General features: G+C 37.6%; 1 protein-coding gene across 3 annotated transcripts in view; it reads left to right on the forward strand.

The window, feature by feature from the left end:
- Window positions 1-17,336, forward strand: part of fggy (FGGY carbohydrate kinase domain containing) — a 91,643-nt gene that overhangs the window by 24,633 nt on the left and 49,674 nt on the right. For all 3 annotated transcript variants that reach the window (XM_069194223.1, XM_069194224.1, XM_015355778.2), the window contains one exon: window positions 6,948-7,063. In XM_069194223.1, the coding sequence (XP_069050324.1) occupies window positions 6,948-7,063 (116 nt within the window). The remainder of the gene's footprint in view (window positions 1-6,947; window positions 7,064-17,336) is intronic.

Consider the following 17,336-nt stretch of genomic DNA (forward strand, 5'->3'; position numbering starts at 1 on the left):
TAAATTCTGTTGAAGTAATCTTTCATTTCAATTACAAACTACATCAGTTTTGACAATATACAGTTTCCTTTACATAACATATTTTCAAGTACTTTATAAAGATCCTGTTGAAATACCAACCTTAATGCATTGATGTAAATCACCACAGAGGAATCCAATGATTACTTTTCAGTGTGAGTGGTTATACAGTATATTAAAAGCTACTGTGGGAGATAAATTTAACCACAAAAGTATCTTTGTGTGTAAAGTCTGTACATTTTACATGGCAGATTACACTGTTGCTCACATCACAGTGCTGTGTCCTCATGTTTGTGAATGATCCTATAAGTGTATTAGTCAATAATACTGGATGTATATTCAGTCCTATAGCTTTTTTATTGTACTTATTGTGCATGTTTTAACATGCTATTACTCATATTTCTTACCATTTTCAAATATATGTGACAAATTTAAAGGCAGCATGCGTTTGCTAATTTTATCTGCAGTCCGTATTCCCGATCATGTAAAAGGATGCTTATCAGATTAGGTCCTCTTTTATCATTAAATTCTGAGAAGCTTAACATACACATACAGAATACATAACCTAAAACGTCAGAACTGCAAATAATCTAGCCTCTCAATCTTAAACTATCAGACATAGGAAATTGTAGTAATAAATAAAGGGCAAATATACCAAATAAGATACTGCAACTGAAAGCTTAATGAATTTGTGCCTCCTGGTCTTTTAAATACACTTCCCTATAATTTCTATTTGTATCCTATGGTTTGCTTATCCTATGATGAATTTGAAGACATCAACTGGCTTGAGTTTGTCAATGACTGAACAGCAATGAGTATTTTGAGATTTCAAAATCAGACCCCATCGTAGTCTTCCCTATTCAAGACTAAAAAGAAGTGTCAATTCTTTGAACTTGCCAGTGCAGAGCATTCTTTTGAATGCAAGAACGTACTGTGTTGTTCTTTTTCAGACAGTGCCTTTTTTATAACATTGTTAACAAACTTACAATGTTTTAGGATAACTTTATAAGTCCATTGTAAAATGTTAATGTAACATTCTTAAATATAAATTTAAATATTAGTTTAATATACACTATTGTCTGTACAGTATATTGCAACATTGTTTACCTTTCTTTCAGGTTTGTCAACATACACATTTATGTCTGTTTTATAAGTAGCTCCTACTGGCTTTTTCCCATCCTAAATTTACACTATATGATTTTGCTACTTTCAACTCTGGACTACTTTGTAATCTTTTTTGTTGTTGTCTAGTCTTCAGTTTTCATCTCACAATTTTATTTGCTACTTCTATAGTGTTTGTTATTTATTTTTTTCAAATGAGCTTTAAACTACATAATTGAGCAAATTACCTGCTTCAGTGTTTATAATGAAATTGTGCTAGTTGTTTGGAAACCAACTTTTTAATGGTGACTTATAAATCCTGCTGGACTGTGGCTATCTAGGACCAACATTGGAGATTCCTAGTCTCTATCGGAGTTATACATCTGGAAAAGCTGTGGTCCTAATACAGATCCCTGAGTCACTCCATTCATTACATCTCTTTATCTAGCTTACCATACCTTACATTTTTAATGCCTTAAATTTAATATTTTATGTGGAACTTTTTTTAATCCTTCTGATAATCTTAAATGCGTATTTGTGTTCTGAATTCTGTATATCTGTTATTGCTGTCTTAAAAAACTCTTAAGTAGTTACTTAAGCAAGACCTTTTCTAAATCCATGGTGACTGAACCATAGCATTCTATGACAATAATTTAAAAAGTCCTTGCATTACTGTAGTGGTTTTCCTCCTAAAACTGTTTGCTATAGGAGGTCGATTTTATCTAGCACTGATACGCAGCCCCCACCTTTTAAAATCAATAATCTGCACTCAACTATCTCTCCCACAATGCACTTGTCTTGAACGACACCCTAAAACATACTAAGGTGAATATAATGCATGTAATTCCAAAGGATGTCTGTGCTTCACATATAGGAAGACAAAAAACTTAATCTACCATGTAGGTGATGCATAGCAGCCATTATGCTCCAGTCCCAGTATATAGTACATCAAATCATGTGGAGTATTTGCTGCAGCCTCTTGAATTAAGGAGGAATTTTAGATAGGCCAGATTGTTCAAACACAGAGTGATATTTCACTGGGGGTAACATTTCAATTTTAACTTTTCCCAAAGGTCTCATAGGATCTTTAATGTCTAGGTAGTCAATGTCACAAAACTGATTGGTAGAATAGGAAGATCCTTATGCATAACCATGAATCCCGCAGAATGTGGAGTAGCACAGGGAAATCCAAAGACATAATCCAGGGGTTTGGTCAATTAGAGAGTTAATGAGTCCGGTAACCAGGGAAATCCAAAAGATAATCCAAAAACAAAATCCAAAAGGCGTGGTCAAAAGACAGGAGTAAAGATTTGGTACCAGGAGGTCAGTCAAAAGGCTTAGAAACACACAAAATAATTCTACAGGAGGTTTCTCAATACTGAGCATGGGTTGGTATGTGAGGGAACTTTAAATACTGAAGGGAAAGGGATGTGGTTGGATAGAGAATTTGTGGGATCCAGTGCCTGTTGGAATGTGATGGGTTCAATTAGAAATTAGACTGTGAAACAGTGGGTTTGGGAATGTAATGCGTTTGCGAGGGACAGTGTGGGGTGTGACAGTCAAGGCCTCAATTTAATATCCTGTCCAAAAGATGGCATCTCCTACATCACCATCAAGTCACCATATTAGAACATACTGGGTTTTGGAAATTCAGGTCCAGTGGGAAGAGGGTCACATACTGAGCCACAAACACTGCTTAACCTCACTGTTTAATATTGCTTAACCTAAAAAATCCCATAATTTGGAAAAAGATCATCGGGATTGAAGTGGCCAAAAATAAAACTGTAGACATAGCTAATTTTGGTTTTCTCAGTTTCTCAAAGAACTGACCAGAGGAAATGCTTCTATTATGCTAGTCTTTTCTAAAAATTAAGGCAAGGTCAAGGTTATTTTGAAATGTTATATAAAGTTTTATTATTATTTATTTTATTATTATTGCAGTTTTTTTTAGATTTTTTAGGAAGCAGTTGCCCAAATGGTTTTATTAAGTTAAAAAAGTATACAAAAAATAACTTTATAATCTGATTAAGTTACTCAATAATCAGATCACAAACTATGTAATCATCTGTATAGCAGTAGGGATCTTGGGTATACTCAACATGGGTGTAGAAAAGTTAGGTCAAGAGTTCAGGTTCAAGCAGCAGTACTCATGAATATAAACAGTATATCATTTGGCAAATGTAGATTTTCAGATGACTTTAGATGGTTCTTCATAAAAGACTATTTGTCAGACTTCAGGGTTGAACATTCAAATTGATGCATTTATTGTATTTACATACAGAGTACTGGTTGATGGATAGAGAACAGAGAGTAAAGAGTTCAAGGTGAATGCTCAGATGTTTTAAGTGGAGTGCCACAGGGATCTGTATTAAGATCACCAATCTTCATAATGTACATCAGTGACCTACATTCTGATGTAGTATAGTATCTTTATATCTAGTACAGTATAGTACAGTATCTAGTGGGTTCAGATGATACCAAAAATAGGAGGATTAGCAAATACTGTTGATACTGTACATTTAAAAATGTAAAAATATTTCCAAAAACATCATTTTAACACAAAAAACTGGGCAGTCACCTTAGGTGGACAATTTAATTTTGTCAAGTGCAGACTGAAGAAACATAAGTTATTAAAATAAAAACAAAACTGAGTTTGAAGAAGTTACTTTTAAAAAACATTGTTTTTTATACAGTACATCATTCACATTTAATGAAAACATGAAGATGCAATAAAAAGTCAAACAGAATATTAGAACATTTAGTTAAATGTGTAAAAGCTTAATTGATTAATATTATGTTGAATTTTATTTTGAAATAGTAAGACCTCATTTACAATATACAGTGTTGTTTAACACATTAGAAAAAATATTGTTGCTCTGTCCAGAGATGTGCTGCCACTCTTTTTTACTGGGCATAAAGGATTGTAGGGCACTTACAGGGTAAAGGTCTTTTTAATTCTTGAACAATGAAGACTGTGGGGGGATCTGGTTCAAGTATTCAGAGTCTTTAAAGATGCTGAGAAAGAATCAACAGTGAAATGCGAAACAGAGGACACAATTGGAAAATATGGGGAAGTGCACTGAACTAGGAGATACTATTTACAGAAAGTATTGTGAGAGTCTGGAACAGTGTAACCTGCTAATTGTCAAAGCTGATAATTCTAGCTTTTTTCAGGAAATGGCTAGATGAGAATCTTAACTAATAGCAACCCCTTCTGTAATGTAGATTGGCCAAATAGTCTTAAAATCCTGAAAAAGAAGAAACTCGGTGCAATGGGAATTTGGGCAGTATTTGTTTCTTGCCTACTGTCTTTGCCCAATCTCCTGTATGTCAGTTTGCAAAGGTAGACTGTTGGCAAAGGTTCTCAAAGGAGAAGAATCCAATGAAAGTTTTTGTTCTATAAACAGGAGTGTGACCACAGAGGTGGGGTAAATTTGGGGAATTAATTAGTCTTTGGACATTTATCTAGCTGAAATTTGTAAAAAGAATACACATGAACTGGTAAGAAATACTATACTCCTATAAAGGTCATCTGTACGACAAAGTTTCCGCATTGATCTGTAAATCAGATGTCGGAAAAATGTTTGCCAGGAAAAGACCATCAACAAGTCAATTTTTAGATTTTCCAGAATAAATTTGTAAATGAGATTAATAGTAATGAGTAAATAGTAATGAGATTAATATCAATTTATTAATGTCAGGTCATTTGCCAAACCGCTTTATACCATACGGTGTCACAGGAAGCTGGAGCCTACCCGGCAAGCAATGAGCGCAAGGCAGGGTACACCCTGGACGGGGCGCCAGTCCATCGCAGGTCAAGTGCAAGCCAATCATACATGGGGACAATTTGGAGGCCATGGTAAAGGCTGAGGGGTAAATTAGGCCCGGAGACCGGGATAACTCCCTACTCTTATCGAGAAATGCCCGGGGATCTTTAATGACCACTGGGAGTCAGGACCCCGGTTTAACGTCTCATCTGAAAGACGGGGCCCACTTCAGTATAGTGTCCCCGCCACTATACTATGGCAGTAGGACCCACACGGACCGCAGGGTGGGTGCCCCCCATTGGTCCCACTAACACCACTTCCAGCAGCAACCGTAGCAGAGTGGTTAGCATTGCTACCTCACTGTGCTGGGTCCCAGGGTTCAATTCCGGATCTGGAGTACTACTGTATCTGTGTGGAGTTTGTATGTTCTCCCTGTGTTTGTGTTGGTTTCCTCTGGGTGTTCTGGACTTCCTCTAACAGTCCATAACATGTTCCATAAATAATAACACATATTATATAATAACATAAATTGGCTCTGGTGGATGTCTGTGAGAATCCTGTGATGGGCTGTTGTCCCATCCTGGGTGTATTCTGCTTTGCGCCAGTTGCTTGCCAGTATAGGCTCCGGCTCCCCAGGAATTGAATTGAAAGAAGCAGTTAGAAAAAGGATGGATGGATAAACGTTATTATTACAGTAATGCCAATATACTTACATTTGGAAGTGTGTGGCTTCTTCTATCCAGGGGTTGGCAAGCTTAAATTTAAATCTTAAACTATAGGGTGAAATGACACCAACCGTTCTATGTGGAATATATTTGGTGCTCTCTACAAGACTACTTTACAGAATTGCTTTCACTTCAGCTTAAGCCACAGTCACTTCTTACAACTGTGGGCTGATCTTTGATTTCTAAATGAGTTGTTGTCTGGTGAAATGATTTTTTAACATGGCAACTCTTAAACATCTCACCTTCTGTTGAAAATTCCATCAAAAGCACAGATACCACTAGGCGTTTACTCACATTTGAGTGATTCTACAGCTGCAAGATGTTTAGCACAACTGGAATTTGTAAATAAATGTGGATGGCAGTTTCTTGAATTTTGACAAAGGGTTGGTGTTTTTTCAGGAATCCCATTTCTGTGTATGTTAAGGCACATGTAAATGAGAGATCAGAAGGTGTTTAGTGAGAGCTACTTAAAAGAACTACTTAAAAGACAAAAAAGAGCATTTTTGTCCTAATAGCATCATGAGTTGATGGGCTGTTAATGCAGGCTATAGGAGCATGCTCACTGTTGTTGATCATAATCTCACTGCTCAGGTTTATGTTATGTTGACTACATTTTGAGGCCTAGACTCCAACCAGGTTTATAGAAACATCATCATAATCCCTGAATTTTTTCTCTTTTTCAGTCATTGCCAGTCTACCAGGCTTTTGTTTGAATAAGTGAAGGACAAACCATCCAGCCATTAACAAACCAACTGTCATTCTTGCAGAGTTGTTGTACTTGAATATACAAAATGGAGATGTGCTGTACCTGATGTGACTTCCAAAACTTTCATGTCAGAGACTTGTTTATAAAATATGAACTTTATCACAGCCATAAGCAGCTTTATTGTACAGTATAATATGTTTATTCTTTTCTGAAGCATGCCAGTATACATGTACAGTAATTTTTCCTCCAGTGTTTGAGTATAAGTTGCAATGTTTAAAAGCAGTATCATTTTCTTTTATGTTTGTTAACACCCTGATGAAAATGAATTTTGAATAGGTGACCCTAAAAATGGCTGTGAATGTTTGACAATGCAAATATATGATGGGAGATGGAACATGTGGAAGAAATACTGCACTGGATCAAACTTTAAGAGCTTAATAATTTTTGTATTCAACATCTGTTACTCAGAAATTACCAAAATGTGGAACAGTTACGTTACCCTACAGCATTAGTACTACACTTTTCAGTACTAGTGTTTTCTACATTTGTGATTAATGCAGTCCATTAATCAGTTCTTTGTGATATGCGATGTTTCTGCCAATGTTTTAACATTTTCTGGTTTTCCTGCAGGTCTCTCTGTACATTGATCTGTAAATGGACCTACTCCTCAGAAAATGGCTGGGACCACAGCTTCTGGTCAGCCATTGGTCTGGAGGATCTGCTGGTCGATAATTATTTCAAAATAGGTAAGGAAGAGATCGGGAGGAATCAGTTAATGATCATTAATGCCTGTGGACTGGTCTTTGAAATATCCACTTTTTAACCTTTTGATCTACTGGCTTAGATATGATATGTGTATGAATATCTCATCCTGATTTAGTTTTATTACAGACCTGAATCAATAGAAAGTTTTCTTTCATCCTGTTTTGTTTTTGTGTTTTGTTTAGGAATGATTTTGCATCCAGTGTCCAACCACTTTTCTGAGAATTGGCTTTCTACCATTGTTTAAGATTAAATCCAGGTTTAAAATTACTGCTGGCTTTGGCTTATTGGAAAAAAAAAGTTTTGTGCTTTTTATCATTTTAAAAGGAGAAAAAGTAAAAACATTCAGTACAGCACTAGGTAAGAAGTTTAAAAATATATAATCAATTTGGCATCAGGGTTTTTGCTAAAATATTAAATCTTTAAAACAGGGGTGTCCAATTCTGGACCTGGAAGACTGGTGTGTCTGCAGGTATTCATTTTTAGTTAAACCACCTGGATACTGGATTAACAGGACCGGGAAAATTGTCAGATATGCTGCCCCTCCAGGTCCAGGACTGGATGCTACGGCTTGAAAACAATGTAGAATTGAATCCCTTCTAAAAATGTATTTAAGTGCTTGTGGTTATTTGGATTTGAATGAGACTTGCGATACCTTTTTCGCTTATCTGATAGCATCGCTTGTGAAAACCCCCCTGACTAGTGACCTTTAAAGTTGCTCAGGAAGATACGTGTAAAAACCCCTCATGCTGCCCACCCCTATGTGGCGCTTTTGGGTCTTCGGGTTTCCCAGACAAAACACCAGGAAACAGAACCACACGTGTACTTTTGCAGCAATAGTGACTGCACCTTTTCTTGTGGTTTGTACTGCTTGTTTAGGTTGCAGCTCCATCAAACCAGCCGTGAATTAATCATAGTGGTTTTGGGATCCAGCGCTTGATGGTTTTGTGACCTTTTGGAGCTCCAGATGAGAAGGCCCTGCCTGGCAAGCATACATGCTTGCATTAAAAACCACACCTTATCATGCTGACACACTCATATGCCTCCCAGATCCTACACACACACCACAATGAAGTGACATACATTACTGCAGAGCACTCAAGTGTGGTTAGATATCAGCGCTTTATCTCTGCAGTAAATGGAAACCTAGAAAGCCAGGCAACTTTGTGACATTATTGCAAACAAATATTGTTTTTGTAATGACTTTGGTAAATGATCCTTATAATTTAAAGTTTGTTTTTGATGGTATTATTTATGACTTGCTTTCCTGCATCCTCCTTGTATTTCACAATATTTTATGTTATTTGTCTTATTGAAAAAAGCTGTAAAACAGAGATCACTTTTTAAAAATGTTTATTTGTGGTACATAAAGCCAGCACTCTGTTTTTTCTTCACTATTTGAAGAACAACATCTTCACAGTTAAGTTAAAAAAAACATCTTAGTGTGTCCTGATTTTTTTCTGAGAAATATTGCATTCAGTCATATAAGATACAAAATGCTGCTTATTTCACAAAACCTCAATCTATTTGGTGAATAATGAATACTAAAAGAAACTGGTCCCTGTTGTTTCTTCCAGTGTTAAAAAAGTAGTTTTGGCTAAGTTTTGGTGATTGGCTAAGTCTGCTAGAGGTTACTTATTATCTGCAGCATACTACCGTTTTTTTCTATGAAAGTGTTTTTTTTTTGTTTTATGCTACTAGATAGAAAATTGCTGCAACTTATTGCTTCACAGAATATGGTACATTGTAACAATGCCAGATGTACTGTGTAGTTTAAGAAGTGCTGTTCTCCAGTAGGCAGGCCTTTGACCGATACTACATATGTTGTGAATGGAGGAAGTTAGCTTTAAGGCGTGTGGTGCCCATTATTCAGTCACCACGGAATTGCCATCATACGCCTTGTGGGATGTTCTGAATGCTGGATTGGAGTGCTGTTCCACTCAAAAACTGGTATTGCAGATTCCAGAGAAAAAAGAAGGACAATAGGGTGTATCTTTAGAGAGCTTGAAGTCATGAGTGCTCAGTGACTTGAAACAACAGAGCCTGACAGTACTTGCCTTTTACAGTTAGTTAGTAACACTTGTTTACATATCTGTTTGTTTTATGTGATGTGCTCCTCTTGGAACTGCAAAGATCTGTTTGGAAATGGACTCTTGCATAGCTGACCAAGGCAAAGATGCATTTAAACTAAAAAAATATAAAATATATATATTTCAAAAACCACAAATAAGAAAGTAATGAGTTTAAGCCTTATTTGCACACTCATTTTATTAGTTGCCAAATTTTTCAAACAATGTTTGTTTTCTTTTACTGAGCAATTTGCCTCACTTGAGTGGTGGATGAAATGTGTAAAGTCTTTTGGATGAAAAGTTGTGTAGACTGTAGTGTTCCATTCAAATATGACATTATTTTCTTTTTTCCTTCAGATGTATTTGTTACATATTCATGTTCATTTTCGAAAATAAAGTAAAGCTTTATTTTAAAGTATTAACTTTGACACATACTTAAAAGGCCTGCTGAGCTGTGTTTGCTTTTTTACTGGATCTGTCACAGGGCTTGTGATCACGCACAAGGAGGCCTGCTGCTTTCTTGCCACTTCAAACATTGAGAGTTCTCGCCTGAGAGGGGATGCGGGGGCTGTCTGTGTGGGACGGGGAGAGCCGCTCTTCACAATGACACCTACACTCTATGGCGCTGTATTAGCACGGCTAATGACATTTTAACGTGACTTCTTCACCAGAACACCCAAACAGACTATTCATAAGGAGCGTGTGGTTCATTTAGTTGAATTAATCACTTACACATCCAGAAACCACATGCATGTGCCTAACTGACAAGGAGCTTTGAAAAAAACAATAAGGTAAAAGAAACAGGGTGAGAGTGCTTAAAATGTAAAATTAATCCCTTCTATCACACGCACACCTGAAATTCCCATTAATGTGGGGCTGCAGAATGTATTTTTTGGTTGGTTTAAGTCTGGATGAAGAGGACAAAACAGAAACTTTAGTCACTGTTCTTGTTTCTATTATGAATCCACAGTATAAGCTAAATCTTTGGATTGAAGAAAACATATTTAGCCTTTAATGACTTAAGTAAGAGACAGAGCTTCTTTACTAGGGTCTCCCCTGGCTCAGAGAAGCCAAATGATGAAATCTTACAGAATGAATAAGAAAGCTGGAAAGACTGAGTGCAGGTTTCACATGGGGATTTAAAATCTGTTTCAAATTTTACTTTTGTTTGATTTAACGCCGAAGGAAATAATCTTTTCTCGCTTTCATAACGGTATTTTATCCCACTCTTTTGCCTTGTAAATTTGTTTCAAATGTGTTTTAGTTTTAGCTTTATCATTTTTTTCTCTATTTTCCTTTACTAATCCTCCACTTTTCAGGCTTCCTTCCTAGAACAAGCTGCCCTTTAGTAAGAAAAATAACCCAACATAGTGGTTTTGTTGCGTATTTGGGTGCAAAGTGTAGGATTTTCCTCATGGCTTTTCAAGCTTGGTACATATTGTGTTATTTTTTAGAGATAAAAAAGTAGTAAATAAAGAAAGATTGTTTTTATTATGGAGAATCTTTCTGCCCAATTCCTTCACTGCTACTGTGTCTCTCTTTCGCTGCTTCAAGAATTGCTGTTATTAGTGATCTAAGGCAAATTAGTTCAGGTATTTAAAGGCTTGTTTTTTAATTTGAAACAGACTAAAGATATTTTCTGAAATTTTGTATAGACAAAAATATGTTGAAATCCAACACTTGGAGGAAGTGCTCTGGTAATTTTTTGGCATTTTCAGTTTTTTATTTATCCCTTTAATACATAGCTAAGAATTGTAATGCAACACTACTGTCATGGGACTAGTAGTGTTATCCTGGCATGTAAAAGAACCCAAGTGCTGGGCGAGAGGCAGCTGAGTCAGGGAACCCACAGGCTGCACACTGGGAACTGTACAGAGCTGCGTGATCACAGGTACTGGGCTGCGCAGGGAACTGCACTCTGGATATGTGACACTGGAAAGTCATAAAGGCAAGCAATGTCCAAAACCAAGCTAATCAAGAGTTCAAGCCAAGGGGGAAACCGGGAACAAAGTCACAAAACAAAGCAGAAGTCAGGAATCCAAGAAAGGCAGCACTTAGGAACATAAGAACAAGCTCTGGACTTGAGAAGCTCAGAGTTGAAACTTAATGACAGATCCCCGAGCAGTGTCAGGTCAGAATACTTATGTTGAAAATCACTTGAAGTTGAGAAAAGTCAAAAGCCAACTCCAGGTGATTGGATCCATGGAAACTGTGAAGTAACTGGCTACAGTTAAATAAAATTAAAAAATTAAAATGCCAAAAAGTTACCAGAGCACTTCTTTGTAGCTTGCCTCGCTGCTCGGCAGTGGGGGCGGGTATAACAGTACACCTTCCTCCAACTTCGAACTCTGGGCTATGCAAAACACCGTAACTGAGAGCCAGTCTAGGGAGCCCTGCACAAAGAGGGGCTCACTGCCCCCACTACCACCAAAAAAGGAGCCAAGACAATGAGGGTGAGCAGGACAAGAAGCACAAGATCATCTGTAGAGACTTCAGGAGTCTCTCAGGATAGGGTTGGCCCACAGGTGCACTTGGGGAGATGTAGTCTCTGGCAGTAATTCTTGGGGGGTCACAAGTAACAAGCTGAGCAAAAGAGGGAATCTCAGGAAAAACAACTTCTGCCAGGGGAGCAACTGAGAAGTCTCTGGCGGGTGAAGCTTCTAATGTTGGTTTGCAGGGAAAAGGGCAGGGATAGATAAAATAAGATGAGATCACTTTATTAGCCATATACAATTTCTTGTATTAGGAATTCATCTTTTTCGCATACCCCATAAATCTGCGGCTCCTGAACTTCCTGAGTGCTTTCCTTTATAACAGCGGGTTGCTGTTCTGGGGTGTGCCTTGCATCAACTCCAGTTTGTAGTGCTTAAGTGCGGACAGGGTTCAAAGCAGACCAGTCCTGAGTCCTGGGCAGAGTGACTTGACACTGGTCATCCAGGGCAAACTCAGGACCTTAGGGCGGAGCTGTAAGAGTGGAGCTAGGGTGTCTGTGGGAGCAGAATCAGGAGAAGCTGTACAGTGCCTCCGTAACAGAGACCTAGGCAGAGCTTTCGGGCTAGGCTGCTCAGCTTCCAGGGCTTCAGTCTGCCAGGTTGGGTTATGGAGCAGTTCTTTGTTCACTGGTTTCATACTTGACTTTGTCATTTGGGAATGTGCTACTGTCATGGAACTATTACAGCTTTCGTGTTGAAATCCAACACTTGGAGGAAGTGCTTTGGTAATTTTTCTATCTTATTGTTTTTTAAGTGCTGGGTGAGAGGCAGCAGAGTGAGGTATCTGCAGGCAGCACACAGGGAACTGCACAGACCTGCGTGATCATAAGAACCGGGCTGAGCGGGGAGCATGCACTTTGGAGATGAGGTGCAAGCTGCTTGCTGACAGGCAAGCCAAGTGAACCAATCATGAAGGCAGACATGGTGCTGTACCTAGCCTGGGACTCAGAGGTGCAGCAGAGCTGCACATGCAGGGAGGAAACTCAAAACCATGGTCAGGCAGGTGAAGGCTGAAGGTGGGAAACTCGATAGAACAGTTCATATCAAGGGAAAAACCACAAGGAGAGGAGACAAAGTCGTGAAGGCAAACATGTTATGAGTATATATGTTGAAAAACACCTGGAAATCAGTGCTCCAAGTCTCCAGGTCGTTGGTTTTCATGGAATTTGGCACAGGATAAGGGGTTAACAGTACAGTAGCCGGTTGCCAAGGCTCTGCTAACTGCTGTAACAAGAATAGCTGGGAACACATGACTTTAAACCACCTCATTGTGTTGTACAATAATAATAACAACTATTGCTTCTTTGTACTATTCATATTCTCCTTTGCGATTATGGTAATTAATTTATTAGTTAATACTGAACAAATCCTACTAAAGCTAACAGGAACAGACAGATGGAGGGCTTTGATGCCCTGAGAACCTTCACCAGAGTGGAATGGGACCATGTCAGGTGCCGCTGTGTCGGTTTGCTTTACTGCTCATGGAGCCTGTGAGGGAGCCTGTGCTCTTGATCTAATGACACACCAGGAGAAATTATACCTCACGTTAATTATGGAGCTGAACAACCTGTGGCAGGCAGCTCATCAGGGTAAACAGGGAAATGAAGCAGTGGCTAAATTATTAAGACAGAAGCTATAGTTCAGTCCACTGCTTTTGATCTTTATGCCAGTGTAATGGACTTTTTTAAGGGGATGCATTGACTTTTCAGGCTGAGGTCATGAAAGAAGAACTTGGAGGCATAATAGGAACCTGAGAGAGGGTTAGTTCCATGTTGAGGATTATCAGGGACTTTTCCAAAGAATGTGGAAAAAATGCCTTCAGCTAATTGTTAGGAAAGGTGCAGAATGGAAAATAGAAGAGATAAAGATAAAGAGATACTCTGCTCTCCTCCCCACTAATAGCTGATGTGTGGTGAGCGTTCTGGCGCACTATGGCTGCCGTCGCATCATCCAGGTGGATGCTGCGCATTGGTGGTGGTTGAGGGGAGTCCCCTTTACCTATAAAGCGCTTTGAGTGGAGTGTCCAGAAAAGCGCCATATAAGGATTAGCAGTTATTATTATTATTAGTATTATTATTATTATTATTATTATTATTATTATTATTATTATTATTATTATTATTATAAAAATAGGATTACCCAAGAGGTGGTGCACAAGGCTTTAGCTGTCCAGGAGTACCTTGCAGAAATGCAGCTTCTGGTATCTGCAGTGTATTTCCAGGCTGGCAGTGAGAGATGTGCTGTTCTTGCCGTTAGCACTAGGTACATACAGAATACCTTGTTGGTGAGAAACTTACTTTAAAAAATAGATCAAGAGGTGTTAGGCACGAAAATGTATTCCTGGGTACCAGCATTCTCTACTTTTGTCTGGCATATCTGAAGTTTTTAGAGAACAGATATGTCTTATAAGAGAGGGATAATTCCAGTTCTGTTCGGCTAACAGTAGAGCCAGTGTTAACTTTAACAGAGAGGAAAAATAATGATTTGGGGGGAAAAAAACATAACATGATATTATTAAATATGAAAAGGTCATGGGTTGTTCTTATGGGTAGATATGGAATATATTTATAGCCAATTTGAATAATAATTTGAGCACATACGAGCTAATAATTATTATGTTGCAAACTGCAAGTTAAGTTTAATCAGAAGGTTTTATTACAAAATTACCTTTTTATTTTGATTTTTTGAAGATGTTTCTTATACCCCAAGCCTCTGGTTCTTCTTTGTGCTACTGTATAATTTTAGATTTTGTAACGTGTTCAATGCATTGCTAGGAATCTGATCGCATTAAATTTTGCTGTCTGAAGTAGGCATTTCAGTGTTTATACAGAGAGTATACACAAAGGTCAGTTACATAATGATTTAGCATTCACTTTTCTAATTTAGTAAAGGGCAGATGTGTAAGCAACATAATCATTATCTAATGAACCGTGGTATTAATTAACCTGAATATACTGTACACACAAAGGAAACGATTAAGTTACCAAAGGTTGATCGTCTTTCCTTTTTTCCTTGAAACGAACAGGATCTTATTAGTAAACTTTTCACAAACTGTGCACATCTCTACCATTATTTCTCACCAATGTACCCAGCTCTAAAATCTCTAATTAGCAGTATATTGTAGGTAGACCTTTTCTACATTTTTTAAATACTGGAATGCGTCATCAAAGTTTGAAAGATTTCAGTATAGAAAATATATAAATTCCCAGTGATTTGCCTTCATTAAATGTTAGAGGTTGTTTATGTGTGCTATAGTCAAATGGAAAGGGAATTAAAACAGTGGCATTAATATGCAATTACACCACATAATGAAATAACAGAAATTCATAGGACTGGCTGATTATATCATTAAAGAATGAGGCCCCTGGTAAATACTGCTTTATTAACGTGCAATTACCATGTCTGATAAACAATTTGAAATGGTATGTCAGGCAGTATTATTGAGGTTTCAGAACAGTGGTTCTGTCAGGAAATGTGTTTGCTCCCCCCACCTCTGCTCCCCCAGCATAGGAGTTCCTCTTTGAGTGCCCTGGCTGTAAGTTGCAGTGGTTTCCCCCCATGAATCACCCATGCAGATGAAAGGAGGTCTGCAAGGCAGTGTGCACAGCTGGTTGCACAAATAGCTCTGCTTAAAACTGCACAAAAAGAAGAAAAAAGGCAAAATCGAACACTTCACAGAATTTCCTGACATTTGTTTCTCATCAGTGCAAAAGCAGCAGTATGAGGCAAAAAGAAGAAATACAGACTGAGAGGAACCTTCTGCGGAGAGGGAAGTCCAAGGGCTTCTTCTAGGCCCAAAAGGCCATGGCTGTTCCTGCGTTTATGTGGGTTCAGAGGTCAAGATGCTGCATTCCTTTGGGGGAAATAGCGGGCAAGTGTGAAAAGATGAAAAACAGTGAAAAAAAACTAGTGACTTACTGTACCACACTGCAATTACCATACCAAGCCCCTTGCCGCTGCTGGCTTTCCTCCATATCTGCTGAATGGATGGAGTCTTATATATAGACAATATAAGTTATTCATACTGCATACAAAGACTCTTATCATGACAAGCATCTAGTTCCAGCCAACATCCAAGCTCTTTTTTCGGTATAAGAAGCCATCAGCAATGGAACAGCACAGTTTCACTTTGGCTTTTTAGATTGGGCAGTGCAAGCTTGCACACTTGGAAGAGACTAATAAGAGTACAGCAATGACAATAACATCAATTCAGATACATTAAGTTGCATGGTATCATTAATTAAAATACTTTTGAAAAGTTTGATTTGCAGGAAAAATGTTTGAAGGGCTAAGTACCTCAGCCCAAAGCTATATCAGTTTTGGCAGTAGTATTTTGAGAATCAGTGTCCCTGAGTTACCATCTGCTGTTCCTGTTCACGAAAGCTTCAGTCTAGTTTCCATTACCTCCCTAAGTGAGCGATAAACTTAAGCTTTCTGCTCCTCATTAGTGGTGAGAGTATTTGGAGCAAGGTCTTCTGAATTGCCCAGAGACGCCTAGAATGTCAGGGTGGTTTATTCTAATTCACATAATCTGTTTGCTGGGCGCGGTTTCACGTGAGCTATCATTTATTCTAAATCACCTGATTGTGGGCATATGGCATGTTTGTGTTTTTTTAATGACGCCTATTTTGTGTATAAAATGTTTACAATGTAAGCGTAAAACAAGAGATGACAATCATTCTTCTCTAGGTCTTTTGATTTTCAGATATTTACAACAAGGTCCATGTTAATATTGTACAGAAATACCAAAATTTGCCTTTCCTTTGTTTTCTAAAGGGAAGTACTGTATGTTAGTTTTCTGCTTAAAAGGCAAAGAATGGTTCTATTTACAACAAGTATAGTGCTCTTTAATTTTGCAGTACCATAAGGCAAAACAGAGTTTTAACTGCAGTTAGAAAAAATAATAACAGTTTGTAGAAACTGTGGTCTAAGCAGTTTTAGCATTTATCTATGTTGGTTCTATCCATAAAGAATAATCTAATTAGTTTTGAAAGTAATCCGTTTTCATTCTTTTTTTTCTTAAAAGAGTTCAATCTCCCTTATAACTGAAAGTGCAAAATTCTAGAATGCAATGAAATAGGCACATATTATGAGCTCAAGGTATTTAATCTAAAGAACAAGCTAGTAACAGCGCTTGATTATTATGCCTTTTTTATTTTAACTTGGAAGGCAGTATTTTTTCTGTATTTTAACTTTTATAGCTACAGCATATTTTTTTTTTTCCTACAAAAGCTTTTGTTAAAATAGCATGAGTGGTGACAGAAACTATTGAAAATTAGTTTGTGTTTTTCACAGTAATTGTTCATTCTTGAACTATCAATCTATCAAAGCCTTATTTCTGTTTATCTGTATAGGCATTACTTTGTGTCTCAAGGCACTTTAACAAAAGTCAACTAGATTTCTCCCTGCTTCCCGTGTTTGTATTCTGACATGAATTTTGTGGACATTTTTTTGTATATAACACATTTGTGCTGAATTCAGTCTGGTTTCCTATATTGTTCTTCAATGTTAAAAACCTAAAGGGTTGGTTTAATGGTTTCTACCAGTGCCAGGATCACCTACATAATGCCTTCTTTCAGTGGTTAGACCTCCATGGGCAATCATATATAAGACATCTGTTGTCCTAATGTGGTAAAGTCTTCTAATAGTAAAATCTACCAAAAACACTCTCCAGAAAAATAAAAGAATCATCTAGT

The sequence above is a fragment of the Lepisosteus oculatus genome, chromosome 9, assembly GCF_040954835.1.
Source record: "Lepisosteus oculatus isolate fLepOcu1 chromosome 9, fLepOcu1.hap2, whole genome shotgun sequence".
In the NCBI taxonomy this organism is placed as follows: domain Eukaryota; kingdom Metazoa; phylum Chordata; class Actinopteri; order Semionotiformes; family Lepisosteidae; genus Lepisosteus; species Lepisosteus oculatus.